The sequence below is a fragment of the Leptodactylus fuscus genome, chromosome 7, assembly GCF_031893055.1.
Source record: "Leptodactylus fuscus isolate aLepFus1 chromosome 7, aLepFus1.hap2, whole genome shotgun sequence".
Classification (NCBI taxonomy): Eukaryota; Metazoa; Chordata; class Amphibia; order Anura; family Leptodactylidae; genus Leptodactylus; species Leptodactylus fuscus.
In genome coordinates, this window is record NC_134271.1 from 128,320,122 (window position 1) to 128,338,689 (window position 18,568).

Below are 18,568 nucleotides of genomic sequence, written 5' to 3' on the forward strand. Positions count from 1 at the left end.
GCTTGAGTACATAATGCAGTGGTATAATAATAGGGGTAATAATACAATGGCGTCCCTATGAAAATACAGCAAGAGGGATAACTGGAGAAATCAGTAAGAGCTGGATAACCAACTCATGTCAAAGGCCTTGTCAGTTCAGGTGCAGGAAGAAGTTGTAGAACTGGTTTTGCAATAATACCAGAGCACAGAGAATGGAACATGTCCAATTTATGGAAAAAAAGGTAAAAATGATAATAGAGATAGTGAAGCCTCCATATTGTGCGGTTTCTGTGTTTGTTCAGGCATCGGTATCAATGAGCTCATGTAAGAGAAGAACAAACAGAAGGAAACTGCCCTAGGAATAAGACTTTTGCTGGTGTTGCACATAAAATAGAATTTTTTTAGACGCTTGGTGGGGCTTCGGCGGGACCACACATATACACATAATCCACACTAGCAAATGATAGAGATCACAGAAGTAGATCCTCTACCGATCGATCAGTTATGATGTATCCTAACCCTGCACTATCAGTGTCTTAAAGGGGTGGGCTCCAATGCAGTTCTCTCTGATGAGATTATACCCTTTAGGCTAAGGCCCTACATAGCGAAACCCATATAAAAAAGCAATGCAGAATAAAAAAAAACAGCCGAAACGTACTGAATTTTTACTGAGTTTTTCTCTGCTTTAAATTAATATTAAAGGGATTGTACCATTAAAACACATTTTTTTTCTCGTTGACACGTAGGAATAGCCGTAAGAAAGGCTATTCTTCTCCTACCTTTAGATGTCTTCTCCGCGCTGCCATTCGGTAGAAATCCCGGTTTTCGTCGGTATGCAAACGAGTTCTCTCTCCACACTGGGGGCGTCTCCAGCACTCAAACAGCACTGGGGGTGTCCCCAATGCTACAAGAGAACTCTCCAGTGATGCCTCCATCTTCTTCAAGAACGTCCTCTTCACGCATCTTCTTCCGGCGATGGCGGACAAACTTGTAGGCCTCGGGCAGAGCCGACTGCACATGCCCACAGGTCACAAGAAAATGGCCGCTTGCTTACTTACTGTGTCCATTTCGTCTGTCGTCCATTTTTTTTTGGGACGCCCACGGAAAATAGGATGCCGTCTTCTTATTGTAATATGCTTCCTTATTACCATTATCACTTAGCAATGAATCTCTGATAAACATGTAACACAGACTGCATAGGGATGACGTCTGGGTTTTTTTCATAGATTGCATGGGTAAGACAAAAAAAATAGAGGTATTTCACAGATAGCACACTGACCAATTCATTTCTAAGGGCCTGTACACATGACCGTGAATTGCCGTGAAACCGTGAAAATATAGAACAGGTCCTATTGATGTTGCGGCCCTTGCTTCTGTGGCTCCTATTCATTTAATGAAAGGGGTCGCGGAAGCATGGCCCGTGCACGAGCGGCACATGGGTGATATCCACATGTTCCCAGTGCACCACTCTTGCCTTTAATTCACAGCTGGCAGCACATGGTCATTTGCAACTGGCTTAAGATCTTTTGAGATTTCGAGATCGTCTTTGTTGGGGGTCAAAGGACACATGCTTGCTTCATCAAAACCAGGCCAAACAGCAGCAGATTGGGGTAAGCTGACACTAGGTCAGGTTTTATTGATTTGGTTGTGAACATCCAGAAAATAAAACAAAACAGCAACAAAAGAAAATCCTTGCCTGTCTAGCAATTACTAAATATTAATCATCCCTAGCTAGCAGCTGGAGAGCTTCTCCTTGTCCATCTAAAAACCAAGCAATGTCCAGCAACCACTTGTTCACATGTGTCTCTTACACAGACAGGCTCTTTGTGTCCCTAGGCAGAGAGAGAAAGAGCTGCCCTCTTATACTCTCTTAAATACTTGCCCTCGTTCAATTAACTAATTAATTAATTGGCAGGCGGGGGCCTGTATCTGCTACTTCACATAGGAGAGAAATCTGGGCCAAATATTCCTCCTCTCCACAACCAATCCTTCACAAGTGTCTCAGTCTTTGGGTGAATTCACACTGAGTAAACGCTAGCTTATTCTGAACGTAAAACACGTTCAGAATAAGCGGCGTCTAAAGCAGCTCCATTCATTTCTATGGGAGCGGGGATACGAGCGCTCCCCATAGAAATGAATGGGCTGCTTCTTTCACTCCGTGCAGTCCCATTGAAGTGAATGGGGAGTGCCAGCGTATACGGCAAGCTCTGCTCATGCCGGAGCGTACACGCCGGCACTCCCCATTCACTTCAATGGGACTGCACGGAGTGAAAGAAGCAGACCATTCATTTCTATGGGGAGCGCTCGTATCCCCGCTCCCATAGAAATGAATGGAGCTGCTTTAGACGCCGCTTATTCTGAACGTGTTTTACGTTCAGAATAAGCTAGCGTTTACTCAGTGTGAATGCACCCTTTATATAGATTTCGAGCCTTATGTAAAGACATGTCAGCAGGTTGTACTGAAGCATTTGAGCATGCATACTTATACATTACATGTATATCCCCCTCCCTCACTTACGCAGAACTACGCACATCCATCATATGAACCCAAGCTTGAACCCATCAGGCACCTGTTATTGGGTTAGTCGAGCATCACCCGTGATGTCACTTCTTAGAATGTTTACCTGCTGTCATCCATGCTTGAGTGATTAATCCTTGCACCTGCTTCTGAACTTTTCTCTGAACCTGCCATTGCCCCCAGCTAGTTATTCTATATTTTGACTCATGTACACATTGTCACTTCTGTCTAGGCATCTAGTACATTGTAGAAAGCCCTTGGGGGCAGGTAAGCACTCACGTAGAGTGGTTTTCTGGGATGTAAACACTCTTGGCCTATCCAGAATCAATGTGACACCTGGGACCGCTACCGATCAGCAAAACGATGGGGCAGCTGCACAGCCCTGTACATTCTAGTGTGACCTGTCTCTGAAGCCAAACAAGCATACTAGACATAGTCATCCATATAGAGGAGCTGCTGTGCAATGAAGGGGCTCTGTGCCGCACCCTCTTCATTTTTCTGGTTGTGTGGATCAGACCACCACAAGCCAACATTTATGGTCTATCCTAAAGACAGGACAACAAGTGACAGAAAACCCATCTAAAGTTTCTCTTTTGCTTTTTCCACTGGTGATTGCTGGAAAACAGGCGTAATATTACTCAAGACGTTACACAACATCTATACATAACAAAAAGCGTTAACCACTTAACAACCAGAGTGTCTTGGTCGTAAGTGACTAGGCAGTTTTTGTCACGCACAGTTGGACTGTTTGGCATAGGGGTTTCAATTGTCCAAAAAGTAGGAAAAACCTATAAAAGCTCCTTTTGAAGGTGAGTAAATGTATCACACTTGTGTAAATCCAACTGGTATCATTACAAGATTATCATTAAGGGGTTTTTCACTAATATCAGATCAGTAGGGGTCTGACAAATGCCACCCCCATTTTCAGTAACTGATACATAGAGAATAGAACATGGAGAAGACAGCGCTGTTCTCTGTATAGTGGCGAAACTGAGTCACTGCAGCTTAGGTTCCATCTGTAGAGTTGATCTGCAATACCAGTTCTGGCCACTACATAGAGAACAGCGCTATCTGTTTCCTACTCCATTATCTGAGAACAGCTGATCGGTGGGTTTTCAGGTGTCAGACTAGGCATGTCACTGCTAAATACCTATTAGGGCTTTAGACTGATACTCAGTTTGCTTGACAGGTACTAGTGCTTTGGCCCCGAGAAGGAGTAAAAAATAGTTGAAAAAAAGTTTTACAAGCTTTATTTTGAAGTATTCAGAGTAAAAATTACATAAATAAAACCATAGAATAGAAAACTAGAAGCAAGACAAGCTAATAAAAATAAATCAATAAGTTATAGGTATATGTAACCCAAAATGTATACCCAATTGAAAAAAAGTACAACTCATACCGCAAAAATAAGGCCGTAAGCAACTACACTGATGGAAAAAATAAAAAGTTATTATGGCTCTATCAATGTGGTGGATTCTTTGGTCCAGTCCTCAACAACAAAACAGGCTCGGTCCAACAAAGTCTTTTGTATGAAATACAGTGCACACTAGAAGTTAAAGGGGTTATCTGGGGTCTGTTTTATACTTCCTGTCTGGGTTGTAATGTGTTGAGTGTTAGGCCCGGGTCACATCTGTGTTAAGTATTCCGTTCCGGGAGTCCGGTTGGAGACTGAACGCATTAAAAAGCAGTGAGCAATGAAACTACATGGACTCCTATAGACTATAATGGGGTCCGTGTGTTTTCCGTGCGGTGTCCACATGAGTCATGCGGAGAGAAAAGTACTTCAAGAACTGTTTTCCTGTCCGCATGATTTGCACGGACACCGCGTGGAAAACACACGGACCCCATTATAGTCTATGGGGTCCATGTGCTTTCATTGCTCACCACTTTTTAATGCGTTCGGTATTCTGTTCGGGGGGTCCCCAAGTGGACTCTCCAAATAGAATACCGAATGCAGATGTGAATTGGGCTTTAGGCTTCAGAGCTAGTTCTGGTACCAGGTTACATGATCAGAACCAGCACCTGACAACCAACTCCCTCTTCTCCATGTCCTCTCTGTACAAGGGGGTGACAGACTTCATCATTGTTATAGCAAAGCCTGCCCCATATACACTGTACAGGAAGGAGGGTGCTGGGTGCAGGTTCTAAACACTTGATCTGGGGTTGGAACCCGCCTCGAAGTCCGATGTCGGGAAATAAGTATAAAGTAGTCCTTAGCTCGAGAGATAAATAAATAGATAGATAGATAGATAGATAGATAGGCGATAGATAGATAGATAGATAGATAGATGAGAGATAGATAGATAGATAGATAGATAGATAGATAGATAGATAGATAGATAGATAGATAGGAGATAGATAGACAATAGATGGAAAGAGGCAATAGGCAAATATTCAGAAGACAGACAGACATATGAGTTTATGTATAAAAATAGATGATAGATGATAGATAGATAGATAGATAGATAGATAGATAGATAGATAGATAGATAGATAGGAGATAGATAGATAGATTTATGATGGTGGGCCCCTGTGTATCTTCACATATGGTATAGTCACTCTTTATCTGGCGCTCGAGGCTGTATTACATACACAGTGACATTTTCTACTAGTTTTTTTTATTGCATTAGGTCCCCCAGGTCACAGATTTTTGGTAGGCCTTATACTTTAGCTATTGCAGGGACAGAAGGCCGCACGCCTGGACAGTGTTTTTCTCCTTCTATCAGTCTAGTAACTTTTTTAGGAGGTTGCAAGTGACACAAGTGAAGAGGGCTGGGGGCGAGGAGGGGGAGGACGAGACATTGCGTGAGGAGACAGCGGACAGCAGGGCTGTGTGTGTTTTGTGGCAGCAGTCCCCTCCCTGTTTATATCGCTTTCTATATTTAGCTTGTGAGTCATGAGATATTTCACTACCCACAATGCTCCGCCAGCACCTGACTACTGCCTTTTTATGCAATTCCAGCAGGCTGCATTAAAGATACCCTGAGGACATTCAATTGGTTTCATGGCCTCTTTTTTTTTTTGAGTTGAACTTTTGGTGCTCGGCCTCTTATGTAAACATGTGCAGCACATCGAGATAGTTACAAAGAATAGGATACACTGCAACAAAAACACAGCTGTCTGCCGCGACTGTAACGTTATGGTTTAATGTCTTGGAAATTCGTGGTATTGTGTCATGAAAAGGTCTTCACCTCCATAACATGTTTATTTTCCATCGCTGTCAGTGAATGGAAACAATGGGAGACATTGATCCTACATTGTATGGAGGTTTTCTGGTATATAAAGCAGGAAAAAGTTGTATATTTTTGTGCAAGTCCAAAAAATTGTGACTTTTTTCACTTTTTTGTCACCACTTTGGAAAAATATAGGCCTATCAGTGGGGAACATCTTGGCCCAACAGATTAACTATAATTTATGTCAGAAAACATAAGAAAACAAGTTATAGGTAAGGCCCGGTTCAAATCTGTGTTCGGTATTCTGTTCAGGGAGTCCGCATAGGGACCCCCTGAACAGAATACTGAACGCATTGACAAGCGGTGAGCTTATGAAAGCACATGGACCCTATAGACTATGATGGGGTCCATGTGCTTTCCGTGCGGTCTCCACACACGTCACGCGGAGAGGAAAGTAGCTCTTGACTCGTGCGGACACCGTGCGGACAACACACGGACCCCATTATAGTCTATGGGGTCCGTGTGCTTTCATAAGTTCACCGCTTGTCAATGCATTCGGTATTCCATTTGGGGGGGTTCCCAAGCGGGCTCCCCAAACGGAATACCGAATGCAGATGTGAACCAGGCCTAAGATCTATAGTAGCTCTTGGCTGACATAGATTTCTGGTACACCAGAATTAAGAGGCCAATGGTCAGGGTAATAAAATTGGAACACAATATGCTGGTATTTCCCCCATTTTTTATATGAAAACTCAAAATTTCTTGAAGGCCTAAGCGAAAACTATCCAGGGGATCGGTCATCAATATCAGATTGGTGGGGGTCCAACAACTGCCAGAAGCTGAATTATATAGTTTCTATTGAATACCAAAAAAAAAAAAAAATCTAAGCTGCCGTTCCACCGCAATGGTGTACATCTCCCTACCCTGTATACAGTTTCCATCTCTGTACACTGTAGTGTGCATTCAAGGAACTGCAACCCTGCTCCCATTCATGTCAATAAGAACGGAGTTGCTTTCTGCCATATGCCCTGTATATGGCTTCTAGAAGCCATATGTGCCAATCAGTTCTGGGTCTAGGTTTCGGGAACTCCACTAGTCTAATACTGGTGACCTATACTGACTAGATGTCATATTATGCCTAGGTCTCGTACAAACAATTTAAAGAGTTATTCCCATCCTGGGAAATCTCTGCTGAATAACTGGGCAGGATGGAACTTAAAGGGGTTGTGCCGCTATGGACACTTATCCTCTATCCACAGGATAAGGGTGCGTTCACACAATGTAAAATGGAGCGCAAGCTGGCACGTATACGCGTGTCAACATTTTGCACTCTCAAAAAGATCCTATTGATTTCAATGGGAGTTACGAGCGTATACGCCGCGTAATTTTGCGCAAAATAACAAGGCGTATACACTCGTAACTACCATTGAAATCAATGGGATCTTTTTGAGCGCACAAACTGCTGACACGCCGTATACATGCCAGATCATGCTCCATTTTACATTGTGTGAACGCACCCTGAGTGTCCGATCACTGGGGGCCCAATTGCCGAGTCTCCCAGTGCTCAAGAGGACGGGGAAAGGAAAGTCCCCTTAAGGCCTCCTTGTGACTGTAACACCTATGCGCTAGCGTGCCCAGTGCTCCTTTCACTTCTAAGGGGCGGTGGACGCATTACAATGCTGCCATTGTAGACCTTATTGGGTTTGCTGATATTGTGAGGCTCATGCTGTGTGTGGCTTTGGCCTTAGCGATCACAAGACAAGGTTTGTCTTTCTTATTTGTCCACAGGCTCTGTCTGGTGTTGTAGCTCAGGGCAATTGTGGACGGAGCAATGTCCTATATCAACAACTACATGGGCCTGACCTGATTTTTAGCCTCTTAAAGTTAAAGGGGTTATCCGGTTTCTACGTAGACCTCACGCTGCAGTACCTACACTCACCACTAGAGTTTGTATGATGCGACTCACAGTATGTAAACATTACCGGGCGCCGTGCTATCTCAATACTGGTACCGGTCCGACCTACTCTGAGGATAACCCCTTAAAGTTCCTATTAAATGGCAGCAAGCGGGGACCTCAAACAATTGCTATGGGCTCCTCCAAAATGTATATGACAACTTCTCATTGTGCACCAAAAAATGTTCTTTGTTTGCTGAAACCCTTTAAATATTCCTAGTGTTAGATGACTGGGATATACGCTAATACTTCACTATCTGTTTACAGGAAGATACTACATGTCACGTGTCCTTCCATTGCATAACACAAGTCTAGAGGTCTTGCCCAATGTGTGATCTGGTTGCTTGGGAACTGGCGGATTTCCTGTCTGGTGCCATCGTGACAAAGCATGTTTATGTTGTGACCTCTGGCAATGTCCTAACCCTTCTCCCAATAAACAACTAGTTTACATAATAATGTGGTAGTAGGAATAAACATGTATCTGAACATCACAAAAAAATAGGCAGGGACCCCAATAGGACCCCATGACAGGGAATAACATCCCAGATGTCCCATGAACAGATCGGTAACATGAAAAGTAGTCGATGATCTTATGATCGTCTTCATTACGTGGCAATTAAATCCCATCATTTTGCCAAATGACGTTGTTAGGTATGAGATTGTTGAGGGCTGTTCACACTACGGAAAATGAAGAGAAATTAGTCTTCATTTTCTGGCCGCTGGCTACCCGAGGACTCGGCGACTAAATCAGACACGGCATTCGTGTCAGGATCGAGAAAGGCGCAAAGGGAGGCAGAATCTGGGTGGAATCCGTCCCCCAAATCAGCGTCAAATTCATATGTGTGAATGGCCCCTTAAATGGTGCTAGTGGGCTGACAAAAACCTAATGTCTGGGGTCTTATAAAGTGATGCTGAGTGGCTCGCCTCAAAAATAGAGCCTAAAACGTAGGCAGGTTTGGCTATCACCATAGTTCTGGAATTAAAAGCCCTCTATGGTTCCTGTTAGGCCTTATTCACATGACCAAGTCTGTCTATGGTAACTGTTAGGTCTTATACACACGACCAAATTTGTCTTCGGTACCTGTTAGACCTTATTCACATGACCAAGTCTGTCTATGGTACCTGTTAGGCCTTATTCACACGACCAAGTCTGTCTATGGTACCTGTTAGGCCTTATTCACACGACCAAGTCTGTCTACGGTACCTGTTAGGCCTTATTCACACGACCAAGTCTGTCTACGGTACCTGTTAGGCCTTATTCACACGACCAAGTCTGTCTATGGTACCTGTTAGACCTTATTCACACGACCAAGTCTGTCTACGGTACCTGTTAGACCTTATTCACACGACCAAGTCTGTCTACGGTACCTGTTAGGCCTTATTCACACGACCAAGTCTGTCTACGGTACCTGTTAGGCCTTATTCACACGACCAAGTCTGTCTACGGTACCTGTTAGGCCTTATTCACACGACCAAGTCTGTCTATGGTACCTGTTAGGCCTTATTCACACGACCAAGTCTGTCTACGGTACCTGTTAGGCCTTATTCACACGACCAAGTCTGTCTACGGTACCTGTTAGGCCTTATTCACACGACCAAGTCTGTCTATGGTACCTGTTAGGCCTTATTCACACGACCAAGTCTGTCTACGGTACCTGTTAGGCCTTATTCACACGACCAAGTCTGTCTACGGTACCTGTTAGGCCTTATTCACACGACCAAGTCTGTCTACGGTACCTGTTAGGCCTTATTCACACGACCAAGTCTGTCTATGGTACCTGTTAGGCCTTATTCACATGACCAAGTCTGTCTATGGTACGTGTTAGGCCTTATTCACACGACCAAGTCTGTCTATGGTACCTGTTAGGCCTTATTCACACAACCAGGTCTGTCTATGGTACCTGTTAGGCCTTATTCACATGACCAAGTCTGTCTATGGTACCTGTTAGGCCTTATTCACACGACCAGTCAGTTTCTCACATTCCAAATATCCATAAAAAACAGCCATATAGGTCAGTATTTAATAGATCAGTATTTAATGGTCACCGAAAAATGGACCCATTGGGGCTGATTTATTATGCCTTGTATGCTAGTTTTATGGGGTACAGGGCAAAAAGACGCCAATTTTTTTTGCACAATTTTTTTTTTTTGTGCTAAAAATTGCAACCTTTTTGTTTTGCACTGGCCTTGCCACTTTCCAGGCATGGTAAGGGTCATGATATGGATGACCAGCCCCACTAAATTTCTCCAGATTACTGGCATATATGATCCCTGATATCTACGCCAGCTACACACTGGGATAGAGTTCAGTGCAGGTGCACGGCCCGAGGGAGGGTGCACCTGATATGGGACAAGGCGTGCACCTACTCATAATTGAGATGTCCCCTCTACCGCTGCAGGGGATATGAAGACTGACATTGAAAAGACCAATTTTCACAAATCTTCCCCATTAATTGAGTCCGTATAAGCATCAAAACAGGCAAAAATAGGTTTTTTGACCGGGTGTTTTTATGGTCCATTACAACATCGGATATGTGAGTTCACCCGTAGACTTTCATGGTTTTTAAGATGGCCTCATTAAAGCTGTTCAAAAAACAGATGTCACACGGCCATTTTTCACTGTCATATGTTTAAGGCCTTACTCTTTGCACGTTGCTGTTAGGGGTGAATACTCCGCCTCACGGCACATGGGCCTCATTTGTCATGACTGTCTCTGCGGCCCAGCACAGATAGGCTTACTGTTAGACGGTTTTGATAAATGAGGCCTGACTATGGGCCTGTAATATACAATTCAGCCATAGCGAATACACTGTGTAATGTCTAGTTCATTGGCTGGCACAAGGACTTTCTAAGGGCCCCTTCACACGGCGTAAGCGCTCGGCTCATTCCGAGCCGTACACGCGAGCGCTTCTAAACACTTCCCATTCACTTCAATGGGAGCGCGCGTAAAGCCGGCTTTATAAGCGCTCCCATTGAAGTGAATGGGAAGTGTTTAGAAGCGCTCGCGTGTACGGCTCGGAATGAGCCGAGCGCTTACGCCGTGTGAAGGGGCCCTAATGGTGTTCTTCTATACCCAGGTATAACACTTTGTAAATTTTGCAAAACTGTGGGGATTTGCGCAATGCGCTATAGTATATATGAACCCATATGACAAATACAAATGTGTCCAGCCATGCCATCTGAGCATGATCAATAGGCAAGCAGAGCAGATGCTTACAGGAATATTCACATTTCATAAAATCATATCATATTGCTACGATATGTCTTCATCCTTTTGGACCCCCACCGATCTTCTCCCCTCATTCCTGCACAGCGGGGTTTCTGGCAGACTGGGTGCATGGGGAACTGCAGCCGGCCTCCTTCACTTGGATGGTGAATGGCTGGGTCTCTGCTGCACAGAGAAAGACCGTGAATGGCTGCATCAGCACTCCCTTCATTTCCAGGATCGGTGGTGGTCCCAGAAGTTAGAACCCCACTTGCCATAAAGTGTCCTCACTTTATAAGATTGGAGTAACCCATTGCGTATTGTCATAGCAGAATATGGGATCTATGTCCTAAGTGTTTGCAGTATCAGAGGTATATGGCAGATGGGAATTGCTTCCATGAGTTGCTGACTTAACATGACAATGCCACCTGCACACAACTGGCGGTAACTGTGGTGGTGCAGTGGTGTCAAATGTGCCTGGGCCCTGAAGCCAAGGGTTACACTCAATACACAAGAACTAGATAAACTGCTTTGATGTTCTTTCTGGTTTCCTTTAATGGCTGGCAGTCTGTATACTCTAAATCCCTGTCCTCTGGTGCAGTGGAGTGAGAACATATACACAGCTAGAACGGAGAACATGAACCTTGTCATCGCAAATAATTGCTGTTGGGCAACGGCACATACACATGGAGATACCCTGTGGCACAAAAGGGGGCATGATTACTATATGGAGCGAACCGACAGGGGATGGGGTGATGGGAAGCCTTCATGTGAAGTCTTCATGGTAGGCCCAGAAAGAGACAGAAAGGGATGTGTAAATGCTGCAAAAACGTATGGATGGGATGCAGTAGGCGGTTGTGAGGAAAAGCTGTACAGTTTAGGGGGGCCCAAGTTTAGCTTTGGCAGCAGGGCTCATGAGTATTTAGTTACACCCCTGCTGTCAACGCTGGAAATATTGTAACGATAAACATTGGAAATTTTAGACCATCCATCCTACACCCCTTTGGCCCCGTCCTATGAAGCTTACACCTTCTGACCGATGACGCCATAATTCATATAATGGCTGTGGGCAGGATAAATCTTTTTTACCCGTAGGGGTTTGCTTCCTTGGTCTGCTGCTTGGAGAAGGTGATTATGTTGAAAAATAGACTAGATACGTGTTCACATGAGTTGAGTAATTCCAAGCAACTTTTTGATTTCTTGGTACTTTTTTTACTTCATTTACAGCACTGCTAAGTCTATATAGGCAATTTCCATATCCCACATGCATTGTAATTTATAGTCTGGTGTCACAAGTACTGTACATGAAGACATTGTATTATCAGGGTGACGCTGGCGTGAGGGGGAGGAGGATGGTTATGTTTTCATTCTGTAGAAAACCCGGTTTTGCTGCCTCAGCAATGTGGTTTGAGTTACAGCTTAACCCTGTGACCTGCACAGTGTAAAATCACTTACAGATGGATCACTGCTCACCCTCCAGCCCTTCAGCCTGGGATTTTTGGAGAAGTCTGCAGCTGCAGATCTGAGATATTCCCTGATTTATCTAATAAAAGAGTGTTTTACTTTAGACTACTCGGCTTAGTGTTGACAAGATGTTTGAGCGCGGACGGTAAAAGCTCTACGAACATGCAGCTGACGGGTTTATTTTTTATTTTTTGCATGTATTTGGTGCACATTTTCAATCCCTTTAAGACCTCTTGGCAAGGCCGTAGGCATGGAGTCTGTATGGTGGCAGTGACCTTATAGTAAAGCTTGGATTGGCCTCAATTGCCTTGAGTAGCAGGTACTATAGAGGAGTTTTTAGCTGTGGTAAAATGATAAAAGCAGGTAGATGGGAGTGCAGTTGAGCCAGTTCCATGCAATGAAACAGGGCCTTATGTGCCTTGTGTGTCTATCGGTTCCATCTATGGGTGCCATCTATGGGTGCCATATAACTCAGAGATTATACAGAGCTGTAAGGTTCTGCGTACACTGCATATGGGCTAGTTTGTATTGGGAAGATTTGCATACTTCTGATGGAAGTATTCCTCTCAATAGGGTTCCATTGTAAAGAATGTGCCTCGTGCTATACAGTGGCCCTGCCATTTTCAAGAAAGGGCACGGTCATGTGAATATGGTCTAAGGGCATGTTTACATTTCCATTCTTCTATTCCATCACAGGAACTGAAGAATGGGAAAAGAGTCTGTCTGATCCCGAGGGATCACATTGACTCTAATGGGGTCTGTCGAGTTTTCATTATGCCGGATGAAAAAGCTGGGCTTGCCTTGCTTTATCATCCAGGATTTCTGATGGATTCTGCACCAGAGGAACCAATCAGAGACTCCGACACAGATGTGAATGTAGCCTAAGTCTATGTTTACATCACATTTAGGGTATACGGTGGCGGCCATCCTATTTCAATTTTCCCCTTGATTCTTCTAATCATAAGTGTCTTTTCCAGTGAGCTGGGTCCTTCCATAACATGTCCAGAATAAACTTCACTGGAATGATATATTAGTGAAACAGATGTTGAGTTTTGATGGCGGTCCACCAATGTGGTAAAGCACACATGAAAATGATGAAGCTTTATGGAATATATGTCTTTTCAACAAGGCATCTAAGCGCAGTAAAATGGGAATGTTCATCATAAAAAAATTGATCATTTTGGACAACATAAATAACAAAATAGAGAAAAATTGGCTTGGGTTCCAGAATACAATTTCCTAAACTCAAGAGATTTCCTGCTATGGATCAGCAGAGCAAGATGACAACATTTGTGGTTTGCAGAAGCCTGATGGCAAGAGTTCCACTAAAGAATTGACATATATAGGAGATAGACTTATACGGCCTTCATTTCTTCTTATAGGTTGTACTTACCCAGTACACATTTCAGGTTGTTGGCTTTTTCATGTAGGTGTACATGTACGCATGGCAATTTTATTTATTTATTTTCCAGAAATTTTTGGCACTGTGCCATTCATTTGACTCAGGATTGCAGAAATCCTCATGCTTACTTCCAAAATTCTGTCATACATTTGACACATATTGGATGCAACGGGATGATGATCAATTACCTTGCTTGCAAGGGATCCTGGGGGACCACTGTCCATGCTGTGTGGACATGACAGCGATCCATAAAGACAAAAACATGTATAATACCTTTTTGTATCTCGACCTGTAAATTCCTATTTGCTTGTGTTTGGTTGTTGCAATTGGAGACTACTCTGGAAAACCTCCAGTGTAGCTCATGTCTTCATAAGGGAGGTGGAGAATGGACAGTCCTTTAGATTCGGAACCCCAGTTTAGTCCCAAGCCAGATCAATGGGTCTGGACGTTTGTTGGCAACATGAGGCTTATTTTTTTTTTTACATTCTTTTACACAACAAGAGGTGAAACTATGATATGATCTAAAACGTCTCATATCATTTAGTTTGGTTTTGTCTCGGTTTCTAAACACCTTGGCATATGTCTCATATACTGAAAGCAGAGAATGGTTATGTAAGTGGAGCTCACGAGATGGACAGTAGAGGCATACATGTCAGACTTGTAAAGTATGCCAGGTGTAAGTCATAAGTAAGCTTCATTAACCCTACAAGGGTTTTATTAGAAAGTTGAACCTTGAGGTTGTGTTTGGTCTGGTGTTGACTGATGTGAGATGTGAAGTCTAAGGGATTCTCCTTTCTTGACCAGGGACCCTCCAAGAAAGTCTGAAATGGATTTCTTGGACTTCAGAATAGTCATCAACTAGCAGTGGGAAGCAACAACAATGTAACTGGAATCTAGTAAGAATGAGCCATGGGTCAGAATGGTGAGAAAACCAGAAACTAAAAATGAAGAGCCAAAGCCCAGACTTGGAGTCAAAACCAGGAAGATACTCAGAAGGGTGAAAAAGTGTGAATTAATTCCTTAGCAAACTAGAAGATCCAGGAAGGCAAAGTGAGCCAAATATAGTCAGTAATGGAGCAAGACATTAGGCTAGAGTCAGCCCAATAGATATTCAGACAAGCCTGTTAAATTTGCCACCAGTATTGGTTGGTACAGCAATGTGGTGCTCACATTGGCTGGTTGGCACAGCCGAGAAGTAATACCAATATATATGTCATGTTCTGTTTCATTTATTAGATCAATGTAATGCAGATGACCAATAGGAAGGCCATTTCTGCAGATCCACTACTTGGATGGAAGTTTTTATAGAGTTTAACTATATACAGTCCTATGAAAAAGTTTGGGCACCCCTATTAATCTTAATCATTTTTTGTTCTAAATATTTTGGTGTTTGCAACAGCCATTTCAGTTTGATATATCTAATAACTGATGGACACAGTAATATTTCAGGATTGAAATGAGGTTTATTGTACTAACAGAAAATGTGCAATATGCATTAAACCAAAATTTGACCGATGCAAAAGTATGGGCACCCTTATCATTTTATTGATTTGAATTCCCCTAACTACTTTTTACTGACTTACTGAAGCACAAAATTGGTTTTGTAACCTCTGAGCTTTGAACTTCATAGCCAGATGTATCCAATCATAAGAAAAGGTATTTAAGGTGGCCAATTGCAAGTTGATCTCCTATTTGAATCTCCTCTGAAGAGTGGCATCATGGGCTACTCAAAACAACTCTCAAATGATCTGAAAACAAAGATTGTTCAACATAGTTGTTCAGGGGAAGGATACAAAAAGTTGTCTCAGAGATTTAACCTGTCAGTTTCCACTTTGAGGAACATAGTAAGGAAATGGAAGACCACAGGGACAGTTCTTGTTAAGCCCAGAAGTGGCAGGCCAAGAAAAATATCAGAAAGGCAGAGAAGAAGAATGGTGAGAACAGTCAAGGACAATCCACAGACCACCTCCAAAGAGCTGCAGCATCATCTTGCTGCAGATGGTGTCACTGTGCATCGGTCAACTATACAGCGCACTTTGCACAAATAGAAGCTGTATGGGAGATTGATGAGAAAGAAGCCGTTTCTGCACGTACGCCACAAATAGAGTTGCCTGAGGTATGAAAAAGCACATTTGGACAAGGCAGCTTCATTTTGGAAACAAAAATTGAGTTGTTTGGTTATAAAAAAAGGCGTTATGCATGGCGTCCAAAAAGAAACAGCATTCCAAGAAAAACACATGCTACCCACTGTAAAATTTGGTGGAGGTTCCATCATGCTTTGGGGCTGTGTGGCCAATGCCGGCATCGGGAATCTTGTTAAAGTTGAGAGTCGCATGGATTCCACTCAGTATCAGCAGATTCTTGAGAATAATGTTCAAGAATCAGTGACGAAGTTGAAGTTACGCCGGGGATGGATATTTCAGCAAGACAATGATCCAAAACACCGCTCCAAATCCTCAGGCATTCATGCAGAGGAACAATTACAATGTTCTGGAATGGCCATCCCAGTCCCCAGACCTGAATATCATTGAACATCTGTGGGATGATTTGAAGCGGGCTGTCCATGCTCGGCGACCATCTAACTTAACTGAACTTGAATTGTTTGTCCAAAATACCTTTATCCAGGATCCAGGAACTGATTAAAAGCTACAGGAAGCGACTAGAGGCTGTTATCTTTGCAAAAGGAGGATCTACTAAATATTAATGTCACTTTTCTGTTGAGGTGCCCATACTTTTGCACCGGTCAAATTTTGGTTTAATGCATATTGCGCATTTTCTGTTAGTACAATAAACCTCATTTCAATCCTGAAATATTACTGTGTCCATCAGTTATTAGATATATCAAACTGAAATGGCTGCTGCAAATACCAAAATATTTAGAACTAAAAATGATTAAGATTAATAGGGGTGCCCAAACTTTTTCATAGGACTGTATATCAGTAAATTAGACAACCACCCCACTTCTAGAGATGGTCTTTTCAAAGAACATGGCCAGAATGCATTATATATGTTGGATCTGAAAACCTGGAATGGTTGTCTAGTCTGCATATGGGGTTGGTCTTCCCAAAAAGGTGGTCTTTGGGATGGGATTTAACTATGTTTACTTTTCTCTTTCACTTTGCAGTTACAACAAAACCGAAATCATATCTGGTTCCAAATATTGGTCTTCTTTCGTAACTTGGTGATACACCGTGAGAGGAACAGGTTTCATTTCCAGAGGTGAACCTTATCCACGAGTCAATATCCACCTAACTATCACATCACTGGACCATTCTGTGTTGGTTACAGAAGAGGATGTTCCAGCTTCATCAGGGATTTCGGGTCAAACACTGTTGGGACTAAGACTTGTGTTGACATCTGTGGACTTATCCGGAAGTGAGTAACACTATGGGTCACTGACATGTTTTGTTCCTGCAGCCGATCCTTGAAGGTGACACAACCAAAACCTAAATCTATGGAAAATGAGGATTTTCATTTACTCAGCAGGTACAAGGGAGGAGAAAAGGATATATTTCAGGAGCTACCTCTGAATATCTACATACAATCAGAACTTGTCTATACCTTCTCTGCATGGGCAATATCAGATGTTCACGAGGGCAATGCAGGTAGAGCCTAAATAACACGTCCGTTACCAAATATCTGATGTTTTTAGGAGAAAGGAGAACAAAAACGGATAAAGTGTATATAAAATTGTCTTTACACCTTATATCTTTCTATGTCACATACAGAGATATTTTGTCGATAACGTTGTACACAATGGAGAATAGTTTATAATATCTAAGAGTTTGGTAGAGGATGATCCCTTTGTGATAGTCACATATAACCATAGGATACAACATAAAGATAATTTATTAGAAGATAAGGGAATTACATACCAACACGTGACGCATGGGCCCCAACTTAGGTTTGCCTTCTCTTTCATTCCCTGAGCTGTGTGAATGTCTATAAGGCCATAGACACCATTGGATGGTGGTGGGGAAGAACAGCAAGTGCCAGGTGTCTAGGGGTGCAGACATGAATCTGGGACAGTACCGGACCCTTATCTGATTTTTACTATAGAGCTCCCTAGGTTGTGTGAACACCACTACCATGTGGGTTGCAGATTCTCACCGTATCAGAAGGGGGTGTCTTTTTCTTATGCTAATAGTTTGTTGACTTAGATTTTTATTGTCTATGCGCTTTGAAAGGGTCTCCAGCCCCATGAGTTTTTACAAAGAACTTAAATCTCTATAAAATAACAAACTGAGCAATAGTCACCATAGCGAGCCACAGGACCATGTGACCAGAAATTTTTGCCAGCAAGGAGCTAGGATAGACTTCTGTTTAAGCACATGGACCCCAAAGGATACGCCTAATTTATGATGTGACATGTTCCTTTGTCATATATTACGTAGGGATTGTCAAGACCAGCGTTGTCGGCATTGTACATGTGAAAGAGGTCTGGTCTGGTCACATCACCCTCCCTTAGTGTCCAGGTGGGATGGGATGTCCGTGCAATCCAAAGAAACCGCATTGCCCGGGAGAAGGTGGCATTTCTGCATAGAAGTCAATGGCACATAGGTTTTAATAATGTTTTATATGAGTAAGTTGCTCGAAGAGCCTATACCGTCAAACAGGATTATTGGTCAATCCCTTTAATTTAGTTGCAAGTTCAATGAGGGACATTTGGGCGAGAAGGTGACATTGAATTAAATAAATTAATTTTCATGTCTTCCCCATTACATGTAGCTACTTAAAAAAAATTGCTGGTCGCCACTGGACGGAAATCCATAGAAATAAGTTGAGATTGACAAGAGAAATTGACCATACATTGCTGTATATTACATACCAGACAATTATATGAGTAGCTGTCCATGTAATACATGGACGTGCC

The 18,568-nt window shown here is 42.9% G+C and overlaps 1 protein-coding gene across 2 annotated transcripts in view; it reads left to right on the forward strand.

Moving 5' to 3' along the window:
- The window catches only part of BMF (Bcl2 modifying factor), a 37,183-nt gene extending 19,413 nt beyond the window's left edge, over positions 1–17,770 (forward strand). For both annotated transcript variants that reach the window (XM_075283089.1, XM_075283090.1), the window contains exon 4: positions 16,820–17,770. In XM_075283089.1, coding sequence (XP_075139190.1) covers positions 16,820–16,918 — 99 coding nt within the window. In that variant the 3' untranslated portion in view covers positions 16,919–17,770. The remainder of the gene's footprint in view (positions 1–16,819) is intronic.
- Positions 17,771–18,568: the final 798 nt, after the last annotated feature.